Source organism: Mastigoproctus giganteus, chromosome 6 (genome assembly GCF_048544385.1).
Source record: "Mastigoproctus giganteus isolate SK-2022 chromosome 6, ASM4854438v1, whole genome shotgun sequence".
In the NCBI taxonomy this organism is placed as follows: domain Eukaryota; kingdom Metazoa; phylum Arthropoda; class Arachnida; order Uropygi; family Thelyphonidae; genus Mastigoproctus; species Mastigoproctus giganteus.
Genome location: NC_143580.1, coordinates 68950463 through 68966788, shown reverse-complemented (window position 1 = coordinate 68966788; position 16326 = coordinate 68950463). Strand labels below are relative to the sequence as shown.

Here is a 16326-nt window from a genome sequence, read left to right as displayed (position 1 = left end):
GATTATTTTAATTCCTGATTTGAAAAAGAACGCTTTGATTAATTCAAATCCTGAATTTAAAGCATTTTTCATTCGCCACATCTTTTTTTTTTTCTATCATATTTTCTCATCCCCATGTCTTAATCATGTCTGTTTCTTTCTTTCTTTCTTACTTTTTTTACCACTACACTTGCTAGCATCCTTTTTTTCTCTCTCATTTTCCCTTCTTTCTACTTTTATTTTTCTCTCCAATCTTTCCACTTTTCTCTTCCTTCCGTTTTTCTTTATTTCATCCCAATTTCTCTAAGTGTGCTCACAGTTAATGTACACCATATTCATCCCAATTACTCCACACTTTCTTTCCTAACAATCCTGAAAGTTTATTTGCCACGCGAATCTTTACTCATATCTCAAAATAATTTCTCCTATAAAACATTCGAATACAACTTCCATCTTCCCGTGTGATTACAAGAAATCTTTTTTTTTTTTCAAGTAGATTTATTCCATCATTTGGAGCCCAGTCTCGTGTGCGACGTAAGCCAAAGTAAGACCAAAAAGTTTGTTATCTGAGTATTCCCCACTGTGAAAGACTTTTAGAGTTTATGTTTAATCAAAACCGTCCATCTTCCATTCACATCAGATGCCAATATCTTCGCTGCGTCCAAGAGAATATTCATCTTCTTTAATCTTGCCAATCTTATCAGAAATCAGTTTGATTCTACCGAGTCTCCGTCGCTTACGACAAGTAATCGTAATCCCGGACAGCTAATTTATTCGGAGCATGGAGATACATAATGACACGTTGGAATCTGGCGATTACCGCGTTCGTAACAATGATAGAGCGAGAGTGAAATGACTGGTTTCATGACAATAATGGCTGACTGCTTTCTAGCGACATCTATTATAGGTAATTATCTAGGCTCAGAACAAAGAATTAAGGACTGTATCAGAGGGGAAGTTAATGGCCAATCGCTTCTATTGAACGACCAGTGAGTCTTGGAAACGATGCTCAGTGATGGAATTAGAATAGTAAGTTTGGAAAATTTTAAGACTTTAATAAAATGGTCCTTCTTTATTGGGTAAATTCCCAGTTTATTTATTGCTTCAATGTGTTTGTCTTTAATGAAATTATTAATGAAATGCGGTTCAGTTAAGATAACTTTGGTTCGTATTGGCAATGTTGTAATTCACTTTTATTGAAATGGGGCTCAGGTTAATCCCATTCCAACATGTCTTTCGGACGCTTTCGTATTATTTCGGTATATTATAATGCATCGATGCGATTACCGATTTAGTAGCATTCGATAAAGATAAATGAACGCATTTTTAATAAAATGTGGTCAGGGTTTTGATTTATGCGACATAATATGCATTATTTCCATTTTAATGCATTTAAAAGTTAGTAATTAGTTTAATATACACATTTATTAAAAGCTAATTATGAAATAGTGGTAATTCATGAAAAAGTACCACTTAAATATTTCCGTGATTTCTTTAACAATTTATCATCAAACATTATATGAACGTAATATAAGTTAGTCCAATTAAGAGCCACTTTTCCTCAGTGTTATGGTGGAAGGAAAGAGTGAGACATTAATGTGAAATGACCTTAGAGTAACTGCAACGAAATGAAAGCGTTTAAACATGATGATGCTTACTTTTCCGTCGGTCTGGCAGAATTGCTTCAGGCTATTGAGCCTCCAAACCTGTTTAAAAGCAAATACAATTTCCCACAGACTATAATGTGCTTTAATGTTGCTAATTATTTCAAGTTTAGCGATCTCCTCATTAAAAACACAGAATATTTTAAAGTTTATCTTCTTATTAACATTCCATCCATATCCTGATCACGCAATCCTTAACAAATCCTGATCATGTACGCCTGAACTGATCCTGATCACGTAATCCTAAACCAATCCTGATTACCTAATCCTAAACTAATCCTGATTACCTAATCCCAAACTAGTTCCGAAATTTAATACCGAATTAATCGTCATGAATGAATGTAATCCGCATGATCTATACTAATCCTGATTTGGTAATCATAATAATAATGAATCCTGATCGTGTAATGTAAATTAGCAAACGTATGTTAATTACTTTCAGATTACCTGATCCTGATCATATAATCCTAAACTAATCCAGACATTTAATACTAAACTAATCGCCATGGACACATCTAATCATGATCATTTAATCCTAACTAATCACCATGAATTAATCTAATCCACATGACTTAAACTATTCCTAAACTAATTCTAATTTGGTAATATGATAATAATGGGCACTCACCAAGAAATCTTGATCGTATAACCTGAAACTAATTAACCTAAGTAATCTACTCATAAACCATTTAAATACTGATAGATAGTCATAACCATCCACTTCCTGATCATCAGATCCTAAAGAATCCTGATCGTGTAATCTAAATTAACAAACCTATTTTAATTACTTTAAGATAAGTTTAGGATTATATGATCATGATCATATAATTCTAAACTAATCCCGATTATGTAATCCTAATCTAGAATTTTAATACTAAAGTAATTGCCATGGACAAATTTAATCACGATCATTTAATCCTAACTAATCATCATAAATGAATGTAATTCACATGACCTATACTAATCCTAATTCTAAAATTATAGGAGAAAACCTCATACCTTTTTTTTAGTAGGACTGCGAATCTCTCAACGTTCAATCGCGAATGATTATAATATGAAACTACCCCCCGTGTATAGTCATAAATAAATCAAATTAAAATATTTTAATTTTAATTATTTATGACTATGCACGGGGGTAGGTTCATATAATCATTCGCGATTGAGCGTTTATCAGTCCTACTAAAAAGGTATGAGGTTTTCTCCTATAATTTATGATTATTAGGCGGCTTTATAGTCCCTTTTGATTTGATTTTTTGATTTTATAGTCCCTTTTACTAATCCTGAAGTTATCCTAATTAGTTAATTATAATAATAATTGGTAATCACAAAGGACTCCTGATTTCGTAATCTAAAATTAATTAATCTATGTTAATTACTTTCAGATTACATGATCCTAAACTAATCCTGATTACACGCTCCTGAACTATCCTGAATACGTAATCCTAAATTAATCGCCATAGACAAATCTTCATCTAATCCTAATTAATCATCATGGATTAATCTAATCTGCATGACCTATAGTAATCCTAATTATTTAATTATAATAATATTTGCCCCTCACAAAGGAATCCTGGATCGTGTAATCTGCAACTAATTAACCTAAATAATCTAATCATGAACAAATTAAATACTGATAGATAGTCCTCAGCATCTACTCCCAGATCATCAAATCCTAAATTGTACAGTTTTGATTAAAAATCCAACACAATCATCAGTAAACAATCTAATCTTAATCCGAAAATAAAGCTGCCCGGATGAGTTAATCCAAAACTAATGTCATCCCGATTATCTAAGCTTAAAACTGATTATTAACATTTATTTTACACCCAAGCATGAAAAATATAGATATGAAAACGATTTCGAAGCAAATGCATATTCTAATTCGATTAAGAGCAGTATTTCACTTAGTAGTCCAGAATCTGAGTATTTATAATAGAGGACTCTATAAAGTAAAACTTCAGAATATTTTCTTTATCTAGGAAGATGTTCAATTTTCAATTCAAAGGAGGGTCAACAGAATACATCAAAAAAACCTACTTTCATTCGGTGAAGCAACGCAATGTCATATTTGGACCTATAGGAACCAACATACAGGGCAAAGAAGTTATTTACTTTCTTGCTCAATTGCTGTGACTACTAAAATGAAAAGCCGACTCATGCGGGTGTTCTTAAAGCAAATGTTCGTCTTTGTTGGAAGGCCGAGATTTTACATTTTGATCTTTTCTTATTCAAGACGTTATTGTTAAAAAAAAAACATCTGAAAGAGGTTACATCTTCACGACGCTTGTTTATACTGTGTTATTGTCATTTCTTGATATAAAATATCGATTAACTAAGTAAGAAAGTTTGCATTACAGGAAGTTGGAAGAATTAGCGTAAAAGAATACGAATTTAAAGAGAAATATGCAGTCAGAATGAATTTTTCTTAAAAATGTTCCCTGAAATTTTTATATCTTTTAAAATGTCTTACCGCGATGATCTTATAATTATTTCCTTTACTTGAAAGACTTTTAAGTTCGTATCAATGGACAACGGTAAAAATGAACACAGTAGGGAATAAACAAAGCGAAAAATCTCATTCGGATATCTGAAAATTATTCCATTAACACAATTAACAGAAAAGCAAGTGTTAAGTGACTTCGAGTCCAAAAAAATTGGGATTGCTTTACTTTCGAACACTTAGATAAGGAAGTGATCCACCAACTACCTCAATGTAAGCGAAAAGTTAAAAATTAAAATTTTAATTGTGAGATAAGGATGGAGAAAAATGTCGTATTTAAACATCATCTGTCAAACTGTCTGATTAATAAAACGATAGAAGAATGCAGATTTTTATAAACTGATTTGAGATAGATAATCGAATTAAAAATTGCTTTTTTTATCTTCTTCAGAGCCTCTAAAATCCGTTATTCGTCCTCAAGCTCTGATGGTGAAGGAGGGAGCTGGAGTTACTTTGCAGTGCAACATCACAGGTCATCAGGTGACCTCCGTGGTATGGACCAAAGACCTAAAACCGATCATGGCTTCCTCGAGGACTAAACTTAGTGGTGCTAAGACGTTGCAGATATTTTCTCTGCAGAGGGAAGATAAAGGGATGTACCAGTGCTTTGTCAGAACTGCTGATGAATCCGAACAGTCTGCAGCGCAAGTCTCGCTGGAAGGTAAGTAAGTTTATTTGGTCCAAGAGGGGCTCGCAGTAGCAATTTGTGCTTGTGAAATGTAAGCATATAATTGGCTTATACCCGAATAGTGATTTGATTGCAGTATATCAGATGTCTTCTCCTGTCACGTATTACTATTTCAGTTGATATCGCCGTAGTGTAGAATAACAGTGTGGTTGGTAAACTGAGCGCTTTAACCGATATCTCGCTTTAACTTGACCTGTGGTTGCTGTGGTTGTCGTTCAACTATCTCGGGGACATCAATAAACCAAGCGCTTTGAGAATAGTGTAACCAGATAACACTTCAATGCATAAAGTAATTAAATGTAATTTTCAGTGGAAAGTTGAAAATCACTGTTTTAAAATGAACAGATTACGAATGGATTTGATTCTAGTGAAATGGAAACGATGCATATTTACTATGATTTCTGGGCGGATAAACGTATACACAATATCCTCTTGCCGTAAGGCTGTCTGGCAGTATAAAAAGAAACTTATTAAGGAGATTAAATCGCAGTAACATCAGTCAGTAAAGCTGTCGAATTTCAAAAGAATGCTTTCCCAAGTCGCTCATCCCGGATGGTTGCTTCAGGGCTTCATCGCACAGTGGTACGAGATGGACAGCATCAACACATAACGTCACAGGTGCGCCGTCTTTCAAATGCCCTTAAAGAGAGCGAGTTCTGTTTTTCAAATCGAACGACCGAAGCAACATTTCATTTTGGTAATGACCGAACATCAGACACTCATTCGGCTAACGGGTCTTAATCTAATACTTTCTCACCGTGTGGTATTCTGGAAAATTTGACTCTGTCATCCTAAACTGGCGATACGCTGCTTCCTACTAGCAACGCAAGTATATGATCTTTCTGAAAGTTTCTCTGGCTGATTTTGTTCAACCAAATTTAAAATGAACTGTAAAAGAATAAATTTTGTGAGCAATATTCTCGCTCAGTTTTAGGTGGCATATTTTGCAGATTCTTGATGTATTTTTCTAATAAATAATGATCATCATTTGTCGCATTCACGCAAGCCATGTATAACATTCTTCCCTCTAATGATATAAGCAGTCCACAATGTAAGAAGAGGCCAAGGTAAGCCTCTTTCTGTGGTCTCAGTCACGTGCATAGATGCTTCATTTGTATATAATCATTGCCTCTTTTTTTGAACACTGGTTCTCTCACAAGTGGCGTATAATTAACGTTACAAATATGTAGTTGCGCTATTAATTCATTCTGGGTAACTGCTTGGGACCAAATGGTCCTAAGCCATTTGGGCAGTGAAGGTCTAGTTGTATGGTGTATTTATTATCTACAATAAAGATCTGTAAATTTTAAAGAAATGTTCTTGCATGAATGCTCGGGCTCCTTACTGAGGACTACAGTAAATAAGCAAAAGATGGTGTTTCTGGGTGAAGGGGAAAATTCTGAAATTTTCTACCTTAAACCGACACTTTGATTACAAAACCCTCGGTCAATGACCTGCAAGGCCACCAGACCACAGACTGCACCTATGAGGTACATTTAAAGCAAGCATCTGCATTGTCTCAGCTGTGATGCTTATAATAATAACCCTTTCATCGATGGAATAAACTCCATTATACACATTTCTCAAGGTAAGAGGAACACCCATTGAAAATAGAAGAGTATTGTAAACCCAAAAAAAAACAGGTTAAGAAGGAACCTAGCAATATTACTAGTGAGAAAAGCTTATACAAATTAAGTACTCAGTGTTCCCTTCTAGAAACAGGGCTTTATTACAAAACTAGCTAATTTGAAAGCAGGCATATTCTTCCCTGAAGAATTTTTTGTCAAACTACTTTTCAAGGGTAAAACAAATATTGTTTTACCTTTCATTTTTGATCATACCAAACTGTCTGTCTTCTAACTATATCTTCGTGACAAGTAAGCGCTTCACCTCTAACCCAAACCTATAAAACTTGGGTCACGTTATGAAGCGTGTTTCGCATTATGCTAGCCGTCTGCTCAAGCGAGGGGTTAGACTCTTTCACGAGTCGTAACATGTAGGACATAATCTCTCCATAATTTGTCAGATAAATTCCTACGTTCATTGTAAATCGGTTGTCACATCAAGAGATTGAGATGGGAGGACCTAATTCCACTGCAAAGCCTATAAGTTGGTCAGAATGGTTTTACGCTATTACCAAGTGCTCAGTATTACCCAGCGAGAGGTAATAGGTAGGTGTGTCAAATATTAAGACTATCGATGTCTTCAGTCTCCACCCACCCATCCATATCTCCTTCTTATCGTAGATGGATGCTATTTAATCCACGAATGCACGACCTTGTAATGACGAATTATAGTTATTGAAACCCATAACACCATGACTTGGAAACAGTCAATCATTATGATTCTAGTACTGATGACACTTTTCCATCTTTAGTACATTAGGGTTTGAGTTGGTTTGTTTACAGTACTCGTCGTGGTCAGAGCCTGTGCGTGGGGTTCTATTTCGCCACTAGAACTATTCATCAGCGAATGAAGACAAGCACAGCAATAAGTGTATGTTTATCCTTAATTACCTCATTTAGCTATCTCTTCAAACGTTCGATTTTCATCTCTTCTTTCTTTCTTCTGGAGTTTGTTTATGCCTGATCAATCTCCACTCATATACACACCCGCCTTCCATTTCTTTCTCATTCTCATTTCCTGTCTTCATTCTCTATTCTCTCATCATTTTCATCGCACTCATCTGTAAGCTTTATGTCCCTTTAATATTTTATTCCAGCCTCTTTTATTACATATATTACTACGTTCTCTCTTTCCACTTTGATATCTCTCCTCTAATCTGTCGATTTTACGATTCCTGCCTCTTACCAAACGCAATTTACCAAACTGTCTGTTTTCTAACTATATCTTCGTGACAAGTAAGCGCTTCACCTCTAACCCAAACCTATAAAACTTGGGTCACGTTATGAAGCGTGTTTCGCATTATGCTAGCCGTCTGCTCAAGCGAGGGGTTAGACTCTTTCACGAGTCGCCGGAGAAGAAACATCTGAAGTCATTTTAAAGCAAAACAAATCGCTCTTAACCTGAGACTCCGAACGATCCCGGATCAACTTTATCAGCGCAAGATACATCACCTTGTCACTTTTACTCTTCTCTCTTCTACTTATATGCGATTTTTTCCCCTTACTTTCATTTTTCAATGGCCCGAATGAAAGTAAAGCAATACATCCATTTACATCGACTTGCTTGTGTACTGCAGTTATTTGGTGTGATTTGCTTTAGCGTTATAAAGCCAGATTGCATAGAATAAACGATAGGGATGTAGTTTCTGGCTTATTCATGGTCACTGTTCAGGAGAACATCATAAGGGAAAATTTTGTTACGTTGCCTCGTTCACTTATAGGCTCCATACGGCGCATGAGCAGTTTCCAAACGCTGTCGAGTTTCCACCATCCCCTTTCTGAAAGATCCTTGATAGATTGCTCTAAAAACAACTTCCGGATATATACCTTAACGTACTAAAACACACAATAGAAGAATATGGCAAATCTACAATCCACTCGATATGAACTTTTAGCAGAAATCCATCCCTCTTCCTCCCACGTGCGGTTGGACATCGAAATGGAAGATGCTTCATTTTATATTAATCAGTTACGTCTCTTGGCAGAGTGCCAAAAGGGCATCCTTTGCTAGTTTAGAAGCCAACTTGATATCACCTAAATCCATGTCTAAGCCTCTGGCCTAAGTGAGTAGTCATGGAAGGTTGATCAGAAACTTTAAACCATCTGTTCCTGTAGAAACTCCGTGGGGTTTCCTGCACGGCAGGAATGTATGACACCAAATACGCTCCGAGTTATTGTTATTTTATAAATTCCACTGAAAGATAACTTTTCTTATGGGCATGCGCACAGAAAATTTGCCACAGGAGATGACAAGAGGATGAGCTACAGTAAAAAAAGAAATCAGGGGTCGTTTTTGTATTTTGAAACGCGTAGTTCTTATTTAGGGTATTGAAGAAAATTATTGAAAAAGTATTGAAGAAAATTATTGAAAAGCATTGTTTAATAGTGGCATTAACAGATTATATAAGAACTAGTGCTGGATATCAGAAAAGATAGCAAAGTTTAATAGTGGTATTTATATCCGGGAACTCCAGTTTAGTGATAGTCAGCGATTAGGATTCATGCAACTAATTGTAAGGGCAATTTTCTGTTTCTTCAGCTATTTTATTAAATATATATTTTCAAACCTTACTTTACGAGTGTTCGTTAATCCGAAGGATCGATTATCCGTATTTTTCCTGTTATTAATCTGTAACTAATTGGACAGCTCTAACTCTAACGAAGCTATAGACTACATTTTCGATTCAGTTCAAGCGATTTTTCGCAATAAAGGAATTTAAAAAAAATAATCAGGCCTATAGAGAGGAAAAGAAAAGCCTGTTTTTCTCCTGTCAGTTCGTAAGAATTTCCTTTAACGGTCTTTTTTTTTTTTAACCATAACAATATCATAAAATAGCTTATCAAATAACTGAATTTCCTGCTTAATAGACAACTTCATACCTAAACCTAACTCAGTAAATAAAACCGCCAGAACGGTTAGGCGCAAGCGAAAGAACACATCTGTCATTTTGCTTCTCCTATGTTTTTATTTCTACGGAATAAATTGAAGAAATCAATCAAAGGAATCCTTCCATCCTTATATTATATATATATATATATATATACTCCCCCTTTCTCAATCTGAATTTGAAGCACCATTTTGACAGGGGAATTTACGAAAGTGTGTAGATATATGCGGTGTCATCATACTTTTCCCATTTGTGAAGTAACATCCAAGACGGATAGAAACTTCTCCAAAAATATTTTTCCTTCGATCGATGTGTACATCTGCGAGAGGGCTAATACTAACTGTCTATGAACGATTGTTGCGAACGCTAACAGCTGGGCTCCTTTAAGAGTTTTTTTTTTTTTCATCCCTTACAGTGGGTTTTTCTTTTCATTGTGATCAAAATCTTCCACATATCTGGTTTTCCTTTTTTTTTTTTTTGGTGCGTGCCAGCCCCTCTACAATCGATTGAAGTGAATGTCATATTCTACGTTGGGGGTTTCCTTTTATTTTATTGAACGCCACTCGAACGGTGTTGTAGAGGTTTCAGTTGGCAATAGGTTCATGTAATTGATGATTTTTATAACTCGATGCTGGAAGACACATGATAGTACCCGTTTTTCGAAATAGTTTCGTTTATTTCTTAATGACAACTACGTTTCCTTGGAATCTCGCAGTTTCCTATTTCTGAAAATTTAAATAACAAAATTGCAATCTCGTATAAACACCCTTCAGGTGTATACGTAGATTTCACACCACAATGACTTGTATCTAACCTTATATAAATATTTATGCAAATATCCCTTAAATTTTAATAATTATGAGAATGGAGAAACTATAAAATTATCATACGTTTCAATAATTTGGGATGTTTGTAATATATATGTTAAACATTTATAAATTAGTCTCTTGTTTTTATTAGACTTTACTCCACCGAGTTAATAATCTTAGAATCGCACGATTCTCTGAATCGTATGATCCTGTGCTTGTCTTTTACAAGTTTAGCCTCGATAAAAATTGGAGTTTCTGAGAAAGAAAAAACCATATGCAAACTATACAACAAAAGGAAACTCAGGAGTAAACTTTGAAGCACAGATTTTGGGAACAAGTGAGAAATACCATTATAATCTTGGAGACATTTAACATCGAGATTATACAGGATTCTTTTAATCCCTTTTTATAATATGCGAGGATTTCTTGCATGCATTTTCTCTTTCAAATTGTCTCAAAGCTGAATTAAGTGTTGTGAATTTTGGTAGCCACAAATTCTTAGAAATTAAATGGACACCAAAAACAAGTCGTCCAAACATTGTTCTGGAACGTTACCGAGGCAATTATGGAGGCTCAAGGTTATGCACCCAACACTCCATTCGTTAGAATGATGTATCAACGCAATTTGGCTAAAACGCGGTGTACTTTTCGGGAAGAAAAGTGGGTCAGCTTCGAGGGCGCTACTTTGCATAGAACTTGACGCCTCAATTAGTTAAACTATTTAAAATTATTCTGCAAGATCATTATACTGCTTGTTATGACCATTAAATGGATAAAAGATCAAACCGGAGTATCAATAACTTGTGAGGCGAGATTTTAAAAGACTTCCTTTGAAAAGCTGGCTTAAGTGAGAATAAGTTAATCCCTAATTGTTTTCTTATGAATCTGTACTTCTGTATCTAAGCACTATATACTTCAATATACAGAAGAGGATTCGTGCCCTTGTATTTATCAATACCATTAGGTTTTTAATCCAAAGTCCATTAGAATCTAAGAAAACACACCACGCATGATGAAGTGGCATCCGAGTCAGCTTTAATGTTACGCTACACAAAGCATGCACTTCAATGTTTATTACGAACATCCTCAATAAACTGAGCAACTATCTCCATGAAATCTGCAAAACCTATAGGTTTGGGATGTGAGCTAATCCTCTCAAAGGTTAATGATCCTGAAAGCTGTGTATTACTTTAGAATTTTTTTCCTCCAACAGACAAACATTAATCTGTCCATATTTGAAGAGTTCAATACGGGAGGTTATGAAAGGCGTATATACCTGTCTTAAAGGTGGAACAGGAATGTGGCTGTTGATTATATTTAAGAAATTTCTTCAGATCCTCAAACCTTGAAGATATAGTGAACAACAGAATAAAGAATTCCAGTAGCCTTGAAGAGCAGTGACCTAGACGTTGTTCCTGATTAGAAATTATGTTTTTAAATGTTAAGTATGGTATTTTTGGGCAATCACATTTGCGTTCTTCAAAGCGACAATGTCGAGAGAAAACGTCCAAAATGAATACTCCAAACTCCATCCTGTAATGAGATCAATCCATCATGAGAAATGGGAGTTATTATCAACAAGTTAATTCTCAATTATTTACGATGACTTCAATAACGAATATAATCCATCTTAATTAATATTAAATAATCAAACCATATTGATTGAAATTGAAATCCTTTGAAACGAGTTTCCAACTCGTTTCAAGGGATTTAAAACAACAACAACTTCAACATCACTTTTGCAATTACAGTTGTTGTACTTGAATTGTTTTAGAAAAGAAAAAGGTTATTTTTTTTTTCAATATCTGAACTCTTAAGTTCGGAACTTGATTTCTTTTCTTTAGTATTTGTCTGAACTTCTTTGGAAGATGGAAAATAAACTTTCGAACTAAACTCTGGGAAAAAAATAATTAAAACTGTTCACCAGTCAGCAGAGGAAAGCTTCCCAGCCACGAAGCTTCTATAAAAAGAATCAGCCCATCCAGTATTTATTCATGTACATTAATCTAACACTACCCCTCGAAGCAAAGGAGCCATGAGAAAGCAAAAGCTATTATTCCTTGCCAGATAGAGAAAACTTCGCCTATGTTTCACTGTAGAAGCGATCTAAACAGTTATTGGAAGTTCTCTAGAAAGCTGGCGGCTGTTTGATTAATAAGTCAATTACAAATCCACGAAGAGACTATATACGCCAGACAGAGCGCCGTCTAGTTTCTTTATCTTGCACTAAATCATATTGGCTTAACTTCTCAAGTATTATTTATGACAGTAAAGAGAAGCCTGAATTGTGGTGATTAATACAGACCAGGTCAAAATTCCCGATGCTACCGAAGCGAGTGGTAAACAGATGTGTGTTTGTGCTCAGAGAACGAATTAGGGTAAACTGAAAGATGATTAAGATGAGTTTATTGGAGCTCTTCAAGGTTCGAAATTGAATCGTATAAAAGTTAAAGGTCAACTACAGTTACCATGCGATACCACTAGTACAATGCAAACCATCTAGTTAATAAATGTGGATAGCCAAAGGGGAAGAAACTATTCAATTATTTATACGAGTTATCAACTGAAGTCTTCATGGTGGTAGCACATCCGAAGAATATCCAAGTACATCATCAAAAATCTCTGAATTACGCGAATTGTTTTAAAAGGATTTTAAAACAATTGGAAAGCCTGATGGATCTGAATTCATTTCTCATAAAACATTGCCTGAGGAGATGTTATCGAATGGTTCAACCTTCTGCAGGTCTTCAGCATTAAAGAAAGATAAACAGTTATAAGCTATGGAATAATCTTCGAATGGATGAAGATTCTGTTTCTACAGGAGTCTTAATACAAGAGAAATCAATGTCCTTTTTTAGATTGGAGCTTTATAGAATACCCTGAGAGCCTACAGCGTTTTAAAACACGAAGCAATCGTCTTGTTACTTCCAGTATCTTTCAACAGAACAAAGGCATCATATTACTTATAAAAAGTTTAATATTTGTATGTTTAGAGATCATGATGTAATCTTTCTAGTCTCTTTTATCTAGAATATTTTTCTCTCAGTTCTACCGAGGTATAATGATTACTAGTCGAGTGTGGTTACTAGAAACAACTAAATTCATTTTAGGTAAACATTTGCAAAGAAATTAGCTTAAACAAAAATGGCATTTTGTGTTTTTGTTGGCTTTATAAACGAAGAAAATTAAAAAGCACGAGAGTTTAAGCTCTCTTTTGATTGTAGCTAATTTTCTTTAAAAGCTTCTTTTCATCCTTATTATAATAATACAGTGGACCCATTTTTCTTCCTTTAGTCAGATCCCTTTGTTCTAGCAAACCTTTTTTTTTTTGTTTTCTCTGTTTCTCCTGAGATTTTTGGATAATCAAAAACGCCTCAGAAATTCTTAAAAACGAACCATTCAAAAAATTGAAGCATTTGTTTGTTCATTCGGGATCTCTTTTCAAGAACCAGGATACTTCTCAGAATGTGTTGACTAACTGCACGAGAAACATGAGCCTTCCAATGCACTGTTCGCACCCGACAGGTGAAGAGATTACGCTGTTTCTTCCTGGGAGGCAAAATGAAACCTAATTACAGTGAGGAGGAAATCTCTCACTCTCTGTGTGTCCTGTTCGTATTCTGAGTATGAGATTATGAAGTGAGTTGTGTATCCCGGGGCACACTGGAATGTAATTACCAGCCTGGATCACAACATTAAGCACATTCTCTGCTGATTAGCTGCTGTTAAACTCTAATAAAGTCATTCTCAGGAAATTGTTGTGTGACTCTGTCACTAACTTGCGTGTGCTTAACAGAGAGTCTCTCGGCCGTAGTTTCCATGGAAATTTTCAGAGGGTGGTAGTCGTATAATTCAACCAATAGAGAAACCCCCCTTATCGGTTTTATGTTGAGATCAGCACTACTGTAAAGAGAAAGAAGATTTTTCATCCCCAAGTTTATCATCTGGGTACGCCCTCGAAAAGGTGTTTAAAAATTGGCCAAAAAATTAATTCTTGTTTAATACAAATAGATTTCAAAGCTTATTTAATATGAATCCAGCCTTTTATATTTCAAAAACGATCAGGGTTTTTAAATAAGAACAACTTGGATTCATTTTCATAATTCAAATTAGTATTAAGGGAAGGAGAAGGCTTTCAATACTAAAGATGTCTTTCAGAAAGCAACGGGCCGGAATTTATGCTAAGACGCCCGAGGCACCAACGTCTGCGTTTTCATTAGCTTCCCCAGACTGCGCAAATTAGTTTATTATTTAATGATAAACTATATGAATAAAATATGTAATTTATTACACTTTTTTTTTGGAATCATGGTGAACTTCTTAATACAGGGCGCCTAATATTAAATTCGGCCCTGGCTAAATAATTATAGGTAATATAATAAAACGCTATCTCAGTTAAGATTGGTCATTATTTGTGTTTGGAGACTGCTTTCATTCTACGGTTGGTTTCACTAGTTTGAGGGATGAAAAACCATACACAGTATTGAGTAAATTAATGTAAATATTCCAAACTAAGGTAATTAATTTCATTCGAATCGTATTTAAGAACAACTTGGATTTATTTTCAGATATTTTCAAAGCATATTCCTTAAGTAAAATAAATTTCAGACGAATCTATAATTCACAGCCTCGATTTGAATAATCAAAGACTTTTAACTTATATTTTTGAAATCAAACGCTTGCATATCCTTTTTTTTTTATATTAAATATATTTATACTGTCTGTATTTAAAATCAAAATCATATAAGCACAATAAGTAATTTAACAAGACTATTTAGGTGATCACCAAAGCAAATAAGGAAATGAGTCCGGTAAAAAGCCCTGCAGATAACTGGTATTCCATCATCCTAACATAATTCCCATTTCTAATCAAGAATGTTGATCAACTTATCTTAACTTGCTTCCTACAGGACAGTCGCGTTATTTGACTTGGACGCCTCCAAATTTAGTCTTCCGACTTACCGGAGTTATTTTCAGGATTTTAGCTAATTACACTTTCACAATAAGTCGCCTTATACGTAATTGAAGTAGAAGTTTGTAATTAAATTTCATCGTTAAGCAGATTACAGTGTAGCATGGTATGCGTGAATTGAGCCTTTGCTGCTATAAATTGCTTCTACACTAAAATTTAATTGCAACAATTTGGGCCATAAGAATGAATAACGAACTGTTGTTTGTGGCTTTATTTCTAACTACAAAATATACACTTGGAGTCATAAACAGTCGGAAGGCGAACTGAATTATGGGTAATTAGATCTTATGGTTCATTTTGAGTCTTAATAGGCCATCGGCGGAATTACATTTATGGGCTCTATGTACCGATACAAGCACGAACTACTCAGAGCGCCATCTGCCATCAGAAACTTAAACACAACTACTCAGAGCGCCATCTGCCATCAGAAACAAACACAACTACTCAGAGCGCCATCTGGTACCAAAAACTTGAACTAAAGACGTAAATTTCGATAATATTGGATGAAAATGTTTGAATATTTTGATTTTTCTCTGCGCACATCTCACTCGAGCTTTAACGCGTGTTTATTTATTATCTATTTCCAGAAGATCCGCCTGAATTCAAAGAAGTCTTCAGCGACCAAGTCTTGCGGCCTGGATCTCGTGCATCGTTGCGGTGTGTCGTCCAAGGAAACCCCCTACCTCAGGTATCATGGCACCTGTACAACAAACCCGTTACTGAGGACGCTACTTTGCGCGTGGGGGACTTCGTCGACGTCCACGGGCTGCTCACCAGTTTTATCAATCTCACGTCGGTGACAGTGGAGAGCGGAGGCCTGTATTCGTGTCAAGCGCAAAACGAAATCGGATCCATCCAACACTCGGCCAAAATATCGGTCTACGGCTCTCCTTTCGTTCATCCCATGAGTAACTTGACAGTTGTGGCGGGCGAGGAGCTGCGGGTCGATTGCGCCGCATCTGGTTATCCTATGAAAGTTATCAAGTGGAAGAAAGGTAGGTTTGATGATCGGAGAGGGTCTCGGTGTAAAATGCGTTTTAGATGACTGCAGATTTGAGGCCTCCAATCGATTTGGTTGGAGGAGTGAGATGAAGGAAGAAAGTGGATAGAACGAATGGCGGTTTTTTTTTTTTTTTCCTTCTTTTGCTTAAGGGTAGTTCCAGGGTAGCGAATGTTTGAAGTAGCGCCAATTTTACGAGCC

The 16326-nt window shown here is 35.5% G+C and overlaps 1 protein-coding gene across 1 annotated transcript in view; it reads left to right on the top strand.

The window, feature by feature from the left end:
- The window catches only part of LOC150084396 (cell adhesion molecule Dscam1-like), a 343756-nt gene that overhangs the window by 143245 nt on the left and 184185 nt on the right, over positions 1-16326 (top strand). Inside the window, exons 5-6 of the mRNA XM_090375202.1 lie at positions 4535-4804; positions 15713-16120. Coding sequence (XP_090231328.1) covers positions 4535-4804; positions 15713-16120 — 678 coding nt within the window. The remainder of the gene's footprint in view (positions 1-4534; positions 4805-15712; positions 16121-16326) is intronic.